This window comes from Mesoplodon densirostris, chromosome 15, assembly GCF_025265405.1.
Source record: "Mesoplodon densirostris isolate mMesDen1 chromosome 15, mMesDen1 primary haplotype, whole genome shotgun sequence".
Classification (NCBI taxonomy): Eukaryota; Metazoa; Chordata; class Mammalia; order Artiodactyla; family Ziphiidae; genus Mesoplodon; species Mesoplodon densirostris.
In genome coordinates this window covers 57,956,812-57,971,742 of record NC_082675.1, presented here as the reverse complement: position 1 = coordinate 57,971,742, position 14,931 = coordinate 57,956,812, and the positions used below count along the sequence as shown (strand labels likewise).

Sequence of the window (14,931 nt, the reverse complement as noted above, 5' to 3'; positions counted from 1 at the left end):
GCATGGACAAGGTCCCTGCTCTCATGGAACCTACATCCGGAATGGGAGAGGATGATGATTAAGATGTCAACAAACTCCATGAGGGCTAGGATTTCTGTCCTGTTTATTTTGGTATCCCCAGCTCCTAGAACAATACCTAAAATATAGCAGGTGCTCAATAAATATTTGTTGAATTATATTAAAAAAAGATACCTTCAGCTAGTGATAAGTGCTATAAATAAAACAAAACAGAATAATAAATAGAGAGTAATGGAGAGGGGTGGGGTGGCAGGTATATAAATACTATTTGACTGGAGAGTTAGAAAAGGCTACTCTAAAAAGATGCCAGGGCTTCCCTGGTGGCGCAGTGGTTGAGAGTTCCACCTGCCGATGCAGGGGACGTGGGTTCGTGCCCCGGCCCGGGAAGATCCCACATGCCGTGGAGCGGCTGGGCCCTTGAGCCATGGCCGCTGGGCCTGCGCGTCCAGAGCCTGTGCTCCACAACCGGAGAGGCCACAACAGTGAGAGGCCCACGTATCGGGAAAAAAAAAAAAAAAAAAAAAGATGCCATTCAATCTTAGACTTACTAACCAAAGTCTTGAAAGATCTGAGAGAAGAGCTTCCCAGGAAGAAGAAACAACAAGGGCACTTGCCCAAGACAGGAGTGATTTTACATTCAGACATTCAAACCTGTTAGTGTAGGCAAGCCACAATGGCTACAGTAAAGAGTTCAGATTTTAATCATACAGTTTGGGCAGAAGAGATTGGTGGTTTCAAATGGGATCAAAGCAGTGGAAATGAAGAGGGGGTAACTTCATGATTTATTTTGGTGAGCAGTGGATACAGTTTGATAATTGATTCGATATGTAAGATGAAGCCAATACTGCAATTAAAAATGACTCCCAAGTCTGGGGCTTAAACAACTGAGTAGGTGATGTTACTATTTATTAAGATGGGGAAACCAAGTGAGGAGCAGCTTATCAGGCAGGTAGTGGAGGAAGAAAACAACTTTTATGACTAGCTGTATATTTAGGATTTCAAGTAAACAGCTAATGAAATGGATTGAAACAGAGTAAGCTTGGAAGTTGCACAGAGATGGTGTTTAAAGCCACGGGGCCAAGGAGTTATTAGGAAGAAGGAGGATGAGAATGATTACTCCACATAACTCCAAGGGGAAAAGGTAAAGAATTAAAGATAGAGGTTAATGTGAGTTCAGTGTTGTTTGATAAGAGAAAGAACATTTAAACATTCTAACTAGAGCTGTACAGTAAGAGACTGGACTGCTTGCATACATTATGGGCTTCCCACTAAAGGAGGCATTTCAAGAAGCAAGGGCTAGATGACCATCTGTAGGATTTCTACTAAAGCAGTTCTTATAAGGGATGGGAGTTTCCCTTACATGTCCTTCCAAGGACATCAATTTAAATTCACTTATGCAACTTATTTTCTTATGAAGTAGATTCCAGGGCAAAAATCACTGGCATATAAAATGTATATCTGCTACTAGCCATTATTTGTTACCTGTTTTTGTCAGCAAAAGGTTATCCAGGTGCCTGTCTCCAACTCCAAGAATATATGTAATCACGCAATATCCAGCTGCAATAACAGTTCAAAAATAAAAGACAAAAGAATTGTGAAAAACACATGCAAACCAGGTTATACATACAACTGAATACAACAGCAGTTTGTGCTACTTTAATTTCAAATTACTACTCTTTGACTTCTTACCTGAATTCTCAAATTAAATGCGTAATCTTTGACTCTATGAAGAGGTTATCACTTGAAACTCAAATTATTATTTGACAACAGAAAAAATATCCTGTAGAATCTGTCAAATTATAAAAGTCACTTTAATCAAAAGTTAAATGAGGTTTCAGAAACCTTATTTATAACATGTGTCTATCGTCTCTCATTTCAAAGTAGATATATGTTAAGAATGACAGTGAAAAAAAGTGTCTGCAGAAACACACATAATGAAGTCAACCATCCCACAACCATCTCATCTATACTATAACAAAAGTAAGTGTAGAATTAAAAGAAAAATCTTTAGAGAAACAATCTTGAAGTGCCAGCAGATAGAAAAACAAATGAATTCACGTGAGTGGTAAAGGCATGTATGAAGTTCACAGCATAATCCTCTAAATTAAGAAAAATTACATGAGCAGGACCAGGGGCAGAGTCACTGTCTCTACCTTTATTCTCTTTTTCTTTCTCTTCTAAAGTCTGGAAACCTGGCGCATGATGAAAGTGCTCAAAAAATTTAAGCAAACAACACCTGTTTGAAGCTTTTTTTCTGTTCTGTTTCTCGCATTAGTAACTTAAGAACAAATGCAACTTGCAAACACACATATGACTAAGCCAGTATTTACAAACATGTTTATTTCAGACACTATGTAGAAAAAAGATTGGACCACCTGTTAATGACCAAATTAATCCTGTCTAAATTCGATTAATATTAAAGTTCATTTGATTCAGGTTCTGAAGGCCATTCTGGAAGTCCAAAAGTGACTTAAGCAATGACATCCATCATCAGATTAATCTTCAATTATAATTATAAACACAGTTACAATTTATTGAAGGCTAGGTTCTTAGCTAGGCACATTAAATTCATCATGTCTAACCCTTTTAATGATGTCAGTTAAGTATTATAACCATCCTTCAAAGGAAAAAACCTAAGGCTCCAGAAGTTAACAGGTCACTGGGCTGGGGTTTAAACCTAAGTTAGACTCTAACATCATTGCTTATGCCACTTTTGCACTGTACTCTGTGTAATTCCTCCTTCCCAAAGTGGCTATTTTGATGGATGCAACATTCCACAAGGTATTTAAGCTCAAGTATATTTGTTTAAAATAACTCACCATACCCTAATTCTAGATAAAATTATATATTATATATATTTCAAAATATATCCATATGTAGAGAATGAATGAAAGCATACTATCATTCAAAGAAATACTTCTAATCATATTACTGGTCTACTAATAATTTTCACTTAACTGTAACAAATCAGTTACAGTTGACTAAACAAATCAGTTATTCTCAAAATATAGTCTGTAGTATGACAAGGACTACTAGTTTGCCAAGAACACAATATCCTATGTACACTTCTTCCTTAAAAGAAGACCAAACTAAGATTGCTGGGGCAAGACTGTACCTACATAAAAGACTACATTTCCCAGCCTCACCTGAAGTTAGGCCTGTCCAGTAAGACGTAGGCAAATGTAGTTTTGTGGTGAGCATTTTTATAGAGGGAGCTGACCAAGAGAATCAGAGACCTTGGTTGACACTAACGTCCCTAAAGAGTTAAAACAACAACGGTAATGGCTTACATCTGGGCTTCTTACAACAAAGAAAATAACTGTTACGTGTATAAACCACTATAGTTAGATTATGTTAACTGATGCTGAATGAAACTGGTAGTTGGGCCACTGGGGGACTGGAGGATCATTTACATAAAGGATGAGCAAACACAGCTTGATGGCCCAAATTGGTCCCCCTCTGTTTTTATATTTTATAAAGAAAGTTTACTGGCACAGAGCCACGCCCATTTATTTCAATATCTCTTAAGCACTATAATGGCCTGGTTGAATGGTTGCAACAGAGACCACCTGGCCTGAAAAGTATAAATATATTTACTATCAGAAAGGCTTTAGGGAAAAATTGACTGACATTTGATCTAGGGCATTGCTACCCAAAATGTGATACACAGACTAGCAGTTTCACCACCACCTAGAATCTTGTTAAAAATGCAAACTCTTAAGCCTTCCTTCATTCCTAATGCATTAGAATCTCCAGGGGCAGTGTCCAGAGCTGATTGCTATATACATCAAAGTTTGAAAAGCCCTCTCTAGTGTTCTAATGCACCTAAGAATCCCCTGGGAATCCTGTATGCAGATTCTGATCCAAACAGCAGGGAAAAGCCTGAGAGTCTGTAATACAAACAAGTGCCCAGGTGAAGCTAACGCTGTTGGATTATACTTGTAGTAGCGCTGCTCTAAAACTGCTGCAAAATATGCAGTTCCACAAATGACTAAAGGCTCTCCACTGAAAAACTAGTAAGTGACTTAACTGAAGGATATTAAATCTGATATTGGTAAAGAGAACTGAGAACACATTAGAACTTAGCACACTGAGTTCTCTAATAAGGGATTCACTTAGAAATCTGGCTGCCACTTGTCAAGGACACAAAACTCCTGATAATATGCATATGAAGCTAGCTGAAATTCCTGCAATTTTCACAAAGAACATCATTGTGTTATTAGTGCATCTGAGTTGTCACATGGTACTAGTTACCTTATTAATTATAAATTATAATTAGTTTAATTTTTATCACTATTTACTTTGTTTCAAGTTGTTTAGCTATCTCTATGAAAGTAATGATTCACATACACAGCAACAGTATTTTTGACCTAAAATTTTCATGTAACTAGACATGTATGAATTATGCCTGTCTCTGCTGATAAAGCAAGATGTTTTTATAAACTACTCTTTATCATCAAATTTGGTTTTTCAGTAATATTTCATTGTTATTACTGGATTATTTTCCAATGGAAATGGAAAATGTATGAAAAAGAGCCTTTTACCCTGCCTCAGTGTGTTAAGGTCATAAATATGTTGGATGATCATTTCAGTAAATGTTTTTTAAGTCAAGTGAGACAGCATATGATCTTTCTCTCTTTCATATATATAAATGGTGGAGATGAGAGTTTGGGGTGTTTCAATAATTCAAATATCAACACTTAAAAGATAAAAGATTACGTCCTGAAAAAGGTATCTGAGGCAAGAGTAGGATGATCCTCAGAAATTTTGAGGATATAAACAATATTCAGAATGATTTGCGATGGCACAGAGTAGATCAGAAAAGTTTCAGGAAAACTGAAGTTATTTTTTAACTGTAATGGAAACACTATACCTGTCCAAGAGAATCTTGTCAAAAGGATGCTATTCATTAGTATTTGGACTTCATGTGAGATACACAAACATCTTGAAATTGGTTTTATAAAACAACTTTGACTTAAAGCAAAATACAGAGAAATATAGACAACTAAACAATACTATCTCCCTTTACTAGTAAAGATATGAGTGTGAGAATAATCAGTGTTCCCACATTTACTTGCACAATATAGATTTGACACCCTGCATAATCCGGAAAAAATGTCACCATAACTAATCGCATTCTTCTTCTTACACTTTGCCAAAAACCTAAAACATTACTTTTTAAAATGAAAGTTATAATACATGCATCTATGTGATAATGCCCAACAATCAGATTCTAGTACAATGTTGCAACTTATTAAGCATTGAATCCTCTAATGAAAAATTCAAATAATGGCTTTCAACTTGCAACATTACCTGGAATGCTACCAAACTCACTGAAACATAAAAAATTATTTTGTAACACAGCAATATATATATAGAAAACAGAAGGGTATGCAAAATAACATGAAGAGAAGGCCTGCCATCAAATCAGTTATCAGGATATGAATAAATGTGAAATGCTTTTATTAGGAAGAATATCTAATTTGAAATTAACTGTCTAGGTACAACCTAAATGGCTATTTTTTTTTACATTAAAAAAAGTCATATTTTCATTAGCTCATGGGAAAAAATGGAACATTACATAAAAGGCACAATACTATGACATTTAGCACATATTATAAAATATTGTTCCAGTACTTTTTTTAAGTGAACAAGGATTTCAAACTTTAGTCAATACTTATAGGTTGTGTGCATATATACTTCAAGTAGAAAAAGTTAACATTTCTTTATTAAATAGATTTACAAGGTAAAAAAATTTACAGTAACTATCGGGAAGTTAAGTAAAAAGACACGAGGTAATTGCTTGAGGGCATACAAAATATCTCTCAGGTAATAAAGTACTGAAAACTAGGTGTGGCAGATTAAAGATTTTTTAACATACTTTTCATTCAAGATGGGAACTATATCCTTTCCCCTTGAATCCAGGCAGGTTCTGTAACTCCTCTGACCAACAGAATATGACAGAAGTGACAAACTGCCAGCTTCCCAATCCAGGCCTTCAGAAACCAAAAGTTTCTACTTCCTGTCTCTTAGAATACTTCCTCTTGAAACCCAGCTCTGAGAAACACAAGCCATAGGGAAGCCTTGTACGGTTGCCTTGATTGACAAGCCTTGCTGAAAAACAGTGTAAGCTGCCAGCCATTTGAGTGATCTATCAAGCCTTTAGAAGTATATCAATTTTTTCAGATCTTAGAAAACACAGATTTAATGGAGAAAAAAGTGAATGGAAGAGAAAAGGGAAAAAAGGACAGAAGAAAGGAAGTAAAGCAGGAAGGGAAAGAGGGACAGGAGAGAGAGATACAGAGTGAGTAAGAAAAGGGAAACATTTTCTCTCAGATGCTTCAATTTTTTTTAGTCTTAAAATCTAAATACACTGTATGTGATCATTTTTCAGAACAGTTACATGTAACACATGTAATGTTCCTTAGATTAAAATAAGAATTAAAACCACAAGGAATATTAATATACATATACACATTTTATTTCAGTATTTTAAAAGTTCCTAGGAATATTATATTTTCTTTATACTTCTCAGCCAAGAGTGTATCACGTACAAATTAGGGAATAAATTATGTAGTACAAAATAATATGGGGCTTCCCTGGTGGCGCAGTGGTTGAGAGTCCATCTGCCGATGCAGGGGACACGGGTTCGTGCCCCAGTCCGGGAAGATCCCACATGCCACGGAGCAGCTGGGCCCGTGAGCCGTGGCCACTGAGCCTGCACGTCCGGAGCCTGTGCTCCGCGACGGGAGAGGCCACAACAGTGAGAGGCCCGCGTACCACAAAAAAAAAAAAAAAAAAAAAAATGGAATACTACCTCATGGGAGCATTGAGAAAAATAAAAAAATGTCATCTATAAGAGAGCAATTTATAAGCCATAAAATGATAGGAAAGTTTAAATATAGTTGTTATATGTCTAGAAAATCCTCTACTTGCTTCCCCAAGCTTGACTGCTTAAGTAGAAATATGGACATAAACATAAATATAATATTTATGTAAAACAGGAATAACATGATAAATGCCATATACTATTCAGGGCTCAACTCTAGTGTCAACTCCTTTATTAACCCTCCCTTAAACAATCTAGTTATAAAAAAAAAATCTCCTAAGAAAATAAAAAATAATCCTCTAGAATATAAACTTCATGAGAATAGGCATAAGTGATTGAAACATTTGAATTAATCCCTATGTCATGCCACTACTTACTTATTTCCAGAAAGGGACCGTAAGTACTAGTCTAAAATACCATGAGAGGCACCTCCTAACAGAACACTGTTATCTTAGCTCTAGAGATTTATCAAAAATATAATTATTCCTGACAGACTATTCCCACAGTCTACTTAATTGCTTACACAAACTCAGGGAAAATCAAGGGAAAAATTGCAGCTTCCAGGAAGAAATAACTTATAATTACAAAATAGTTAAGTGACTGCAAAGATGAATCTATGGATAAACCACTAGCCAGACTCATCAAGAAAAAAACGGAGAAGACACAAATCAACAGAATTAGAAATGAAAAAGGAGAATAACTGACCCCGCATAAATACAAAGAATCATGAGAGATTACTACAAGCAACTACATGCCAATGAAACTGACAACCTGGAAGAAATGGGCAAATTCTTAGAAAAGCACAACCTCCTGAGACAAAACCAGGAAGACAGAGAAAATATAAACAGACCAATAACAAGCACTGAAATTGAAACTGTGATTAAAAATCTTCCAACAGGACTTCCCTGGTGGCGCAATGGTTGAGAGTCCCCCTGCCGCTGCAGGGGACGCGGGTTCGTGCCCCGGTCTGGGAAGATCCCACATGCCGCAGAGCGGCTAGGCCCGTGAGCCATGGCCGCTGAGCCTGCGCGTCCGGAGCCTGTGCTCTGCAAGGGGAGAGGCCACAACGGTGAGAGGCCCGTGTACCACCAAAAAAAAAAAAAAATCTTCCAACAAACAAAAGCCCAGGACCAGGTGGCTTCACAGGCAAATTCTATCAAACACTTAGAGAAGCGCTAACACCTATCCTTCTCAAACTCTTCCAAAATACAGCAGAAGGAGGAACACTCCCAAACTCGGAAGAACACTCCCAAACTCATTCTACGAGGCCACCATAACCCTGATACCAAAACCAGACAAAGATGTCACAAAAAAAGAAAACTACAGACCAGTATCACTGATGACCATAGATGCAAAAATCTTCAATAAAATACTAGCAAACAGAATCCAAAGGCAGATTAAAAGGATCATACACCATGATCAAGTGGGGTTTATCCCAGGAATGCAAGGATTCTTCAATACATGCAAATCAATGTGATATACCATATTAACAAACTGAAGGATAAAAACCATATGATAACCTCAATAGATGCAGAAAAACTTGCAACAAAATTCAACACCCACATGTGATAAAAACTCTCCAGAAACTAGGGATAGAGGGAACTTACCTCAACATAATAAAGGCCATATATGACAAACCCATAGCCAACATCGTTCTCAATGGTGAAAAACTGAAACCATTTCCTCTAAAGTCCGGAACAAGACAAGGATGCCCACCCTTACCACTAATATTCAACATAGTTTTGGAAGTTTTGGCCACAGCAATCACAGAAGAAAAAGAAATAAAAGGAATCCAAATTGGAAAAGAAGTAAAGCTGTCACTGTTTGCAGATGACATGATGCTATACATAGAGAATCCTAAAGATGGTACCAGAAAACTACTAGAGCTAATCAATGAATTTGGTAAAGTAGCAGGATACAAAATTAATGCACAGAAATCTCCTGTATTCTTATACACTAATGATGAAAAATCTGAAAGAGAAATTAAGGAAACACTTCCATTTACTACTGCAACAAAAAGGATAACATACCTAGGAATAAACCTACCTAAGGAGACAAAAGACCTGTATGCAGAAAACTATAAGACACTGATGAAAGAAATTAAAGATGATACAAACAGAAGGAGAGATATATCATATTCTTGGATTGGAAGAATCAACATTGTGAAAATGACTATACTACCCAAAGCAATGTACAGATTCAGTGCAATCCCTATCAAACTACCAATGACATTTTTCACAGAACTAGAACAAAAAATTTCACTATTTGTATGGAAACACAAAAGATCCCGAATAGCCAAAGCAATCCAGAGAAAGAAAAACAGAGCCCAGAAATCAGGCTCCATGACTTCAGACTATACTACGAAGCTACAGTAATCAAGAGAGTATGGTACTGGCACAAAAACAGAAATATAGATCAATGGAACAGGATAGAAAGCCCAGAGATAAACCCACGCGCATATGGTCACCTTATCTTTGATAAAAGAGGCAAAAATATACAATGGAGAAAAGATAGCCTCTTCAATAAGTGGTGCTGGGAAAACTGGGCAGCTAGAATACTTCCTAACACCATATAAAAAAATAAACTCAAAATGGATTAAAGACCTACAGGTAAGGCCAGACACTATAAAACTCCTAGATGAAAACATAGGAAGAACACTCTATGACACAAATCACAGCAAGATCCTTTTTGACCCACCCCCTAGAGAAATGGAAATAAAAACAAAAATAAACAAATGGGACCTAATGAAACTTCAAAGCTTTTGCAAAGCAAAGGAAACCATGAACAAGACGAAAAGACAACCCTCAGAATGGGAGAAAATATTTGCAAACAAAGCAACTGACAAAGGATTAATCTCCAAAATACACAAGCAGCTCATGTAGCTCAATATCAAAACAACAAACAACCCAATCCAAAAATGGGCAGAAGATCTAAACAGACATTTCTCCAAAGAAGATATACAGACTGCCAACAAACACATGAAAGGATGCTCAACATCACTAATCATTAGAGAAATGCAAGTCAAAACTACAATGAGGTATCACCTCACACTAGTCAGAATGGCCATCATCAAAAAATCTATAAACAATAAATGCTGGAGAGGGTGTGGAGAAAAGGGAACCCTCTTGCACTGCTGGTGGGAATGTAAATTGATACAGACACTATGGAGAACAGTATGGAGGTTCCTTAAAATACTAAAAATAGAACTACCATATGACCCAGCAATCCCACTATGGGCATACACCCTGAGAAAACCATCATTCAAAATGAGTTCTGTACCACAATGTTCATTGTAGCACTATTTACAATAGCCAGGACATGGAATCAACCTAGGTGTCCATTGACAGATGAAAGTATAAAGATGAGGCACATATATACAATGGAATATTACTCAGCCATAAAAAGAAATGAAATTGAGTTATTTGTAGTGAGGTGGATGGACCTAGAGTCTGTCATACAAAGTGAAGTAAGTCAGAAAGAGAAAAACAAATATCATATGCTAACACATATATATGGAATCAAAAAAAAAAAAAAAAGAAAGTTCTGATGAACCTAGAGGCAGGACAGGAAGAAAGACGCAGATGTAGAGAATGGACTTGAGGACACAGGGAAGGGTAAGGGTAAGCTGGGATGAAGTGAGAGAGTGTTCTGGACATATATACACTCTCAAATGTAAAATAGATAGCTACTGGGAAGCAGAGACATAGCACAGGGAGATCAGCTCGGTGCTTTGTGACCACCTAGAGAGGTGGGATAGGGAGGATGGGAGGGAGATGCAAGAGGGAGGGGATATGGGAATATATGTATACATATAGCTGATTCATTTTGTTATACAGCAGAAACTAACACAACATTGTAAAGCAATTATACTCTAATAAAGATGTTAAAAAAAAGATGCATCTATAAAAGAGTAAACAGAATTTACACCTTATTCCTACTATTATGTCAAAACATTAATGACCTCTTTTTTCACATTTTGTATCTTTTAATCTTCTTATAGAGCATTTAAAACTGCTATGGTTTGAATGTTTGTGTCCCCTCAAAATTCACATGCTGAAATCCTAATGCCCAAGGTAGTGGTGTTAGGAGGTGGGAACTTCTAGAGGTGCTTAGCCTTCATGAATGGGATTAGCCCCCTATAAAAGATACCCCACAGAGCTCCCGAGCCCCTCCCAACAGGTGTAGATACAATAACAAGTCTTTGACCCAAAGAAGGCCCTCACCTGACCAGGCTGGCATCTTATCTCAGACTTCCAGCCTCCAGAACTGTGAGAAATAAATTCCTGTTGTTTATTAGTCACCCAGTCTCTGGTATTTTGTTATTGTAGCCCAAATGGACTAGAAAAAAATCCTAACATGTTCTAAATGTGTATGAGTATGGTAGTATCAGGATAGCTTGTTTTCCTTTATTCCCACATATCAATGAAACGTAGTAAGTTGAAAAACTTACCACAGCTTTTAACATAAGTATCCATAACTTCAGCACTGATCCCATTTGGCCCATTCTCACTTGGTGCATATTTTCTAAAAAAGTTCTGAAAAGATATTATTTACATGTTTATAAATTCAATACAATCCTTAAACAAATTAGGCATTTAAAAATTGTAAATAATGACAAAGAGGTGTCTGGTGTACAGCAGTCAGTAATTATAAAATGTGGACTTTAGGAAGCATATTCCTCAGGAATCAGTCTTATTACTATGCTTATAGGCTAAGACAAACAAACAAACAAACAAACAAATAAATAAAAGCCTGCTACTTCTATACCACATTAAATAAACTTACTGCTATATCTCTATACTTAGTTTGTTTCACCTTTCTCCTGAATGTAAATATGAGGGGTTTTTTGGGTATCATACATTCTCCTAAAAGTGAACATGAGTTTTAAAAATTACCTTTTAAGTATGGCCACTGAAACACTGTTACCATTAACAAACTCAATAAAGTTACATTCCAATTTTCAAAATAATTAGAATGCAATGCTAAGAATTTTCAGATTCAAAGGAAAGTGATAGAAAGATAAATATAAGAGATGCAGACTGAACCAAAGAATTATAGGGGCACGATAAATACACTAGAGCGTCCAAAGAGTCTGGAAACACTGGGGAAAATCGTGCATTTATTTATTTTTTTCCCCCAGATTACCAACTGGACCTATTCCCTTACATCTAGATGTTAAAGAAAAATACAAAGTGTATATTATTTGAAAATACAACTAACATACTATTAAAAAAGTAAGTTAATCCTACATTTTAAGCTTTTTGGAACACTTTCTAAGTTTGACAAAGAATCTATATCTAAAATATATACAGAACTCCTATAAATCAATAAGGAAAAGACAAACAACCCAACATGAAAATGGGCAAAAGATATGAACAAGCACTTCACAGAAGAAATAAATGGCTTACACATATTTTTAAATACTCAATCTTTCAGGTAATCAGGGAAATGCAAACTAAATAATAATAAATAGCAAAATTTAGAAGTTTGACAATACCAAGATTAGGCAAAGATGGGTAGCAATGAGAAACAGTTGTTTCCAAAAACAATTATTTTGGAAAACAATTTTTAACTATCTACTAAAGTTGAAGATGAGATAAGCTATGACTTAGCAAAATGATTTACACAGATCACACATGCAACTAAGAATCAGGACACAAACTGTCATTGGTTTTATTTTACAAAATCATAATTGCACAGAGCAACATAATAATTGATAACTTTATTAAACAATTAACTTCAGTTAGAACCTGTGTCAAAGCTCTGCATACATTTCCTGTCATCTTCGAACAATTCTAGAGCTAGGTACTCTTCATCATTATCCAAATTTTACAGATATAAAAACTGAGACTTGAAGGGTATGTTAGGGGGTCCCCTAGACCTCTGACAGGTTTGATTTGTTAGGTGGGGTCACAGACTCAACTTACAATTGTACCATAAGCAGTGTGTATTACAGTAAAAGTATACACAACAGGATCAGCGTGGGAAAAATACACAGGCAAAGCCTGTGAATTCCATGCGCAATCCTCCTTGCTGTCTTCTGTGAAGGCATACACTGAGCATACTTACTGGGGGCTGGTCATACAGGCACCCTCTACAGTCTATTTAGTTCAGTAACTACCAAAATTCTAGAAAGAAAGCAGGTTGTTTGCTATAAATCATATTATTTGTACAGTCTAGGTATGTGAACCACCCTTATCAGTTAAAAGCCAAGTTCTCACTGAAAGCCAAGTACCAGCTAAAGGCTAACCTGCTTGCAAGGTTACTCAAAATATAGCTAGAAAGCTGCAGAGCCAAACTTCAAACTCAGGCAGTTTGATGTTTTGAGCGTGAGCCTTTAACCACTGAACACGACTGTACCCCAAACCAAACAACAGAATCAACCACCTGTTTTGCCAACAAATCAGAGTAGCGCTTTCTTGCAAATCTAAACTCCATACTGAATTACTGAGACACTCTAAACTGAGAAACAAAAAAACACACTACAGCAAATATCCTCTATCAAGCCTTTCACTGTATTATTTTTCATCTCAGGCATATAAATTTTTCTGTGTGAATTATATACATTTTTCTTAGGAAAAAGTAAAATTATATTTAAAAATTAACAAAATAAACTATTAAGATGTATTAAGAATTCTGCATTAAACACTAATTCACATATTTAAAATGTAAAAAAAAAATCCAAAGATATACATGGCTTAGCCCCAGAAACAACTTGGCTTTTCTCATATTAAAGGAGAGAAATGACTTTGGAGGTGGGGATAAGGGTCTTAAGAAAATAATTGTGCAAAACATGTACAAGCAAAAATATCACTGTAGCACTGTTCTGACAAACAACAAAAATCGGAAATAATCAGAATGTTCACTGATGGCTAAATAAATTATAATATTTCCATACTTTGAAATATAATGCAACCATAAACTTTAACAAATTTAAAATTTGTTTGCCAGTTAATTCCTGATCTCCTATTATGTGTTAGGCCCATTTTAAGGAACTGAACATCTACCATGGAAGCATTTCTAACTTAGCATTATTTACTTCTCAGGAAAGGAAAACAACTTTAGGGAAGACGGGTGATAAAAAGAGACTGTCATTTCTAACTTTATATACTTTTTATAAAGATTGAAATTTTTATAATAAGAATATATTCATGAAATTTATAAATCTTTAAAATAGATACTGTACCTGAATGCTTCCTTCTGTATCAAGAACTTCAGCAACAGGAACTGACTGGATAAACTGCATGAAGCCTACAGAGAAACAGATGCATTGTATTAAGCATAGCTATTGGTGAAGCAATAAAAATAAAGATTCTGCTAAGAATAGTCTTCATTTGAAAATGTATACACTACAAACCTAATAGCTTAAATAGGTCTATAAACATTGTATTTAGTATACACTGGCATTTACATCATAGGAACTACAAGGAAACTTTAAAAAAAAATTAAGCTGATAATCCGTATGCTTCTCTAGGCCAATTTCTATTATTATACACAAGGAACACGAAGTAATAGGCTAGGCTTCTTAAATCTGGAATAAAAATTTCTACCTATAGTATTATAACATGTCAATTAAAATTATTCTGAATTTAAAATCATTTTAAGAAATCTGGAATTGTGGAATATCAATCACCTAACCCTAAAATTATAGTATATTCATTGGCTTTCTTTGTGTAATACTCCATCTTCTGCCATTCCCTGGAAATTATATGAGAGGGAAGTATACATCCCTTAAACTACCAAAAAGGAGGGAAAGAAGATAGTATACAGGAGAATAAGGAGAAAAAGTAAGTCTGGTAAGTCTAGGGACAACAAAAGAAGTATAAAACTACAAATCTGTGAAAAAAAAAATCAAAGTTGAATGATGGAAACTACTTCAGGATCATAAACAACCATGATCTGGTTTTGGTAAGCCTTACATTATAACTATTCACATGCAAATTAGGAGACCGTATATTTCTTCAGAGTAAGAAATGTATCATTTATTCTTATATCATAAATACTGAACAGTCTGCATTAATGCACTTAACAGACGTTTATAGTTTTTCTACTATGTAGCAAGAACTTCGCCAGATAAGCAAAAA

General features: G+C 35.6%; 1 protein-coding gene across 1 annotated transcript in view; it reads right to left on the bottom strand.

Annotated features, from left to right (window-relative positions):
- Positions 1–14,931, bottom strand: part of PIK3C3 (phosphatidylinositol 3-kinase catalytic subunit type 3) — a 146,190-nt gene that overhangs the window by 31,250 nt on the left and 100,009 nt on the right. Inside the window, exons 19-21 of the mRNA XM_060119274.1 lie at positions 14,034–14,098; positions 11,298–11,382; positions 1,501–1,575 (exon numbers count right to left, since the gene is read on the bottom strand). Coding sequence (XP_059975257.1) covers positions 1,501–1,575; positions 11,298–11,382; positions 14,034–14,098 — 225 coding nt within the window. The remainder of the gene's footprint in view (positions 1–1,500; positions 1,576–11,297; positions 11,383–14,033; positions 14,099–14,931) is intronic.